The 4,233-nt window shown below is 51.5% G+C and overlaps 1 protein-coding gene across 1 annotated transcript; it reads right to left on the bottom strand.

Moving 5' to 3' along the window:
- Positions 1–284: 284 nt before the first annotated feature.
- LOC148032790 (aldehyde oxidase GLOX-like) lies at positions 285–2,724 on the bottom strand. Its single transcript, XM_087684177.1, has 2 exons — positions 1,183–2,724; positions 285–1,024 (listed from the first exon to the last, which is right to left on the bottom strand). The coding sequence occupies exons 1-2, from the start codon at positions 2,374–2,376 to the stop codon at positions 530–532; spliced, it is 1,689 nt and encodes a 562-aa protein (XP_087540303.1). The 5' UTR covers positions 2,377–2,724; the 3' UTR covers positions 285–529.
- Between the last annotated feature and the right edge of the window lie 1,509 nt (positions 2,725–4,233).

Here is a 4,233-nt window from a genome sequence, read left to right as displayed (position 1 = left end):
TTTGTTAGTGTTGTGTTTTAATGTGGATAAATGGCGATCGTTGGATTCAAATAAAGAAGGATTTGTGGATTTAAAGGCTCGCCGGTGAAGATTGTAATTAATCGAATGATGAATGACGAATCTGGCTTATGATACAATCCAAATGTGTTGTGAGGTGGTACAACATTGTTATTATACTCCGGGAAGTGTAGGTAAGAGTTATGTATAGTGTAATCCCACCTTTAAATTTTAAAATTTACTTTTAAATATAAAATTTGAAGGTGAAAAAACCTAAAGATCCTGGAAAATTTTAGTGTATTTTTAGCTCATTACCTCTAATTTGACATGAAACCGCTTTATCTTCCCACTTCAAGGTTTTCCAACTTTTTCGAAAAAGATTTATTTCGAGCACTGGTTCTGTACAATAGAACATGTTTTATGTCGCCCGGACTAATCTACATGGTGTGGGATCGATCAATTAGAGCAAGTTGGTGCAATCTGAGTGAGGCGTTTGTTTGTTTGTTTGGCTGGCCAAGAGCGTACCAGGCCATCAGACAAAGCGCACCCAAGCTGCTGTGCTAGGAGCACCGTTGTTGATGACACGGAGCATGTAGTAGCCGGACGGCGCGACAATGGTGTTTGGAGGGGCGGTGAGAGTGGCGATGTGGGCGTTGCCTCCAGCCTTGACGAAGGCACCGTTCAAGTAGAGCATGCGTTGGCTCATAGAGACAGAGTGGGTCGTGAAGGGTGGGAAGTAGATGTTGAAGACGACGTTAACAGGGGCGGTGGGCACCGTGAAGGTCATCGTGAACTTGGCGCCGTAGTGGATGACGGCGGCAGAGACGGCGGTGATGGTCGGGCGGCGAGGGTTGTAAGAAGGGTCGAGGTAGTAGGGGCTGAACGCCTCCAAGCGAAGCTCTGTGGGGAAGGCGCCGCCGAACACGTAGCCAGCGTTGCTGTTGCTGCCGCCGACCAGCACCCTGCCGTCGTGCAGCACGGCAGCGGTGGAGTGATACCATCGGGGGATGGGAGATGCGGCCAACACCTACAATAGCATAGTGGTATCAGTATTAATTAGTATATGCTCTTACTCTTACGTTGGAGCACAATAATAACATCGCAATTAGTCCAACATCAGAACTACGTCGATCATCTGACGCATTAGTGGAATGACGAATGATTAACCATATGTACAGTAATCACCTGGAACCTCCTTCCCGCAGGCTTCCATGGGGAGTACAGGTAAGGCGCCTGGGCCGCCTTTCTAGCAGCCCCCCAGCCGGCCGTGCCCTGCTCAGCCCCGTTGATGATGAGGAGCTCCCCTACGGGGAGGATGAGCATGTCGCCCATCACCCTGGCCGCCGGCATGTTCTCCTTGGCCCACTGGGGCTTAGGGTCGGTTATGACCATGCGGCCGCAGTCCTGCAGCGCCGGGGTGGTGGCGGCGGCACCGTCCGGGCTGCCACCGCATATTAGCACCTCCACCTTCTTGAACCCGTCGGCGTACTGGAGGGGCAGCATGACAGATGAGCCGGTGGACGGGTAGTTGCGGGCGCCGCCGGGCAGGTCCGGGAAGACCTTGACGATCTTGTTGGCATTGTAGTCGAAGAGGATGGACTTGCGGTTGGCGAAGATGAAGAGGTTACCGTCGGTGGAGAGGTGGACGAAGGGGTACAGGTTGTTCTCCACGCCGGGGACGTTGGTCTGCTCGAGGAAAGGGAGAGCGACAGCGCCGCCGCGGCCGGCGGGCACGAACTCGTAGCTGAAGGCGGCGCGCCCGCCCACCACGATGACGCGGTTGTCCGGGAGGATCTGGTCGGAGGCGTACCAGCGCGGGGTGGCCAGCAGGGGGCCCCTCTCCACCCAGTCGCACTTGCCGTCGGCGCAGGGCGCGAAGGTGCGCACCATCTTGGCGCCGTCGTAGAAGCCGCCCGTGTGCGTGAGGGTGCCGTCGGAGGTCCAGGCGCCCGAGGAGCACCAGGTGTCGGTGAAGATGAAGAGCGGGCGGGCCTTGTTGCTGGCCACATCGTACTCGAAGGAGTGCGCGGTGCAGTCCACCTTGAGGGCCAGGTCCTGCGGATTCCGGCGGCAGCGCCCGCCTGGCAGCGGGAGGCGCGACGCCCCGAAGTTGGTGCGGTCGAAGCAGAGGACCTTGTTGTAGTGGTTCACCGTCATGTGCATCACCGACACGCCCACCGTTGTCAGCGTGGCCCACCGGCCGGCGGGGGCAGCCGCCGCCGTGTACGTCTGGCGCTCTTCCGCCATCGTGACAAGCAATATCCATAGCAGTGCAGTATGCATCATCCGCATCCCGGCCAGCTTATGACATAAGCTGCAACTCCTCTGGTAGTTCCTCCTAATTCTCAAGTTGGGAGTTGTGGTACGACGTCGGCTCATGATTAATGACGTTGCACAGCAGCTCGACGTCGTCGACGTTCACCGAAAATACTGAGAGAGAGGTATCAGCCGTACCGATCGATATTGACCTTCAGCCTACTTCTCTTGGGATTTCTATGTTCTATGTGTACACCCTCTAGTCCCGCCCGTTGATATTGATCTGCAGCCACTTCTTGTGACTTTCCTACGTTTTACACCTAATGGATCGACCGCCCTAGCTCGATCACACACCTGCACAGTCTAAGCGAGGCGGTGCTCACCCGCCAATATACAATACAGCACCCACCCACACTACTGCGTCTACTGGCCAGTCGAAAGCACTGAGCAGCAGCACGAGCTGCCGCTTGTATTTATATATAAGGCTTATACGACGCCTAGAGATTCTATCTAATTATCATGGTGATTTGTAGTTAGCTGTAGCGTGTTCACGAGACTCGTTTCTGCACGAACTCCCCACTTCGTCATCGACAGCGACGTCAACAGGCCTCTCCGTCGACCTAGTCCGCGCTATACCTGGACTGGGTCTGAACTCTGGCCGTATTTGATAGTTATGACGGGGTTATATAATTCGTATATTATTAGCCTGATTTATTTATTTATTTAGCGTCAGTGATCACTGCATTCCTTTTCGACGTGGTTATGTAATTCGTAGCAGGGTATAATTGGTAATTCTTAGTAGAGGTGCTCACGAAATACTGGATCCGAATTCTCACCCGCGCCAGCAATACAGATTATATGCTTCAAGAAAAACCTGCGCTCACAGATCAGACAGTTCGGAACGCCCATTGCAAGATGTACGCGGCGACCTCGATCATTCGAATATATTAAGCCGGCCGTGCTTGTTGTGCTGATCCGAAACCAGCCGGCCGCTTTGCTTGGCTGGAGGAGGAGGAGCTGCAGTCGCAGTCGCTGCATGGAACTCGCCCTCGCCGGCTCCGCCAGTTCATCTGCCAACTTACCGCCATGTCTTATTTATGGCTCGTGGTGTGACAACAAGTTGCGGGGGAGCCATTAACTGGCATGCGCTCTGTGCATCTACATCTACATCTACATCCTTTTTAATAGACTTGCTATTTGCAATTGTTAATTGGAGACGACTATCCATATTATCGAAGTTGGATTGTAGGGCCATGCTCGTGACAGTCCAGCTGCCATGCTTCGCAATATATCGGTCAATGAAAGAAACAGAACAGTGGATGATGCTCCAAACCAATATCTAGATAACGCCGAATCACCTAAGAGCTAAAGTTGAATGCCTACGCTCCTATCGAGAGAGGGAATTAACGCAGCGTTAATATATTGCAATGTGATACGATCATTGAGAGCAATTTTTAAAAATAATAATGCGGTATATATCGAAGTAAAAAAGAGTAATTAGGACATCATCCTTAGATGCTTCTCGGTTTAGCCCAAGGATGTTAATTTATTGGCAAAAAGCTTAAAGACCTAGTGCTTGCTTTCCTCGAAGCTAAGCACTACCACCAAGCGTTGATTGAGCAAACTAACACCATCCATAGGCACCTTATGGCCATTCCTACCAAATACAATATCATTCCTTCTATTCCAAATAAACCTCAAAGTCACCACAAACACCAACAAAACAAGATGCTAGGAGCTATCATTAAGAGAGATTATCAAAACAAAGAGGGCTAACATACCCAAATCATCTCTAAGGTTAGCTGACTTGAGCATGAGTCTAACTTTCTTCCATACAATAGACGAGTGCATGCACTCCCAGAAAAGGTGTTGTTGGTCTCATCCTTCCTCTTGCACAAGGGGCATAGGGGGTTGACTAATATCCTTGCGCTTAGGAGAGCCTAAATGGGTAGGGACTTCAATATGAGGCTCCATCTAAAG

The sequence above is a fragment of the Lygodium microphyllum genome, chromosome 8 (assembly GCF_053477565.2).
Source record: "Lygodium microphyllum isolate KBCC chromosome 8, Lygodium_microphyllum_v1.1.10, whole genome shotgun sequence".
In the NCBI taxonomy this organism is placed as follows: Eukaryota; Viridiplantae; Streptophyta; class Polypodiopsida; order Schizaeales; family Lygodiaceae; genus Lygodium; species Lygodium microphyllum.
This window is presented reverse-complemented; position numbering and strand designations above follow the sequence as displayed.

Bases quoted from the DNA above. Each gene is read 5' to 3' on its own strand.
- LOC148032790 (XM_087684177.1), bottom strand. From the start codon at position 2,376: ATGAGCCGACGTCGTACCACAACTCCCAACTTGAGAATTAGGAGGAAC. The intron at 1,025-1,182 runs GTGATTACTGTA...ATGCTATTGTAG, and splicing joins CTGCGGGAAGGAGGTTCCAG to GTGTTGGCCGCATCTCCCAT.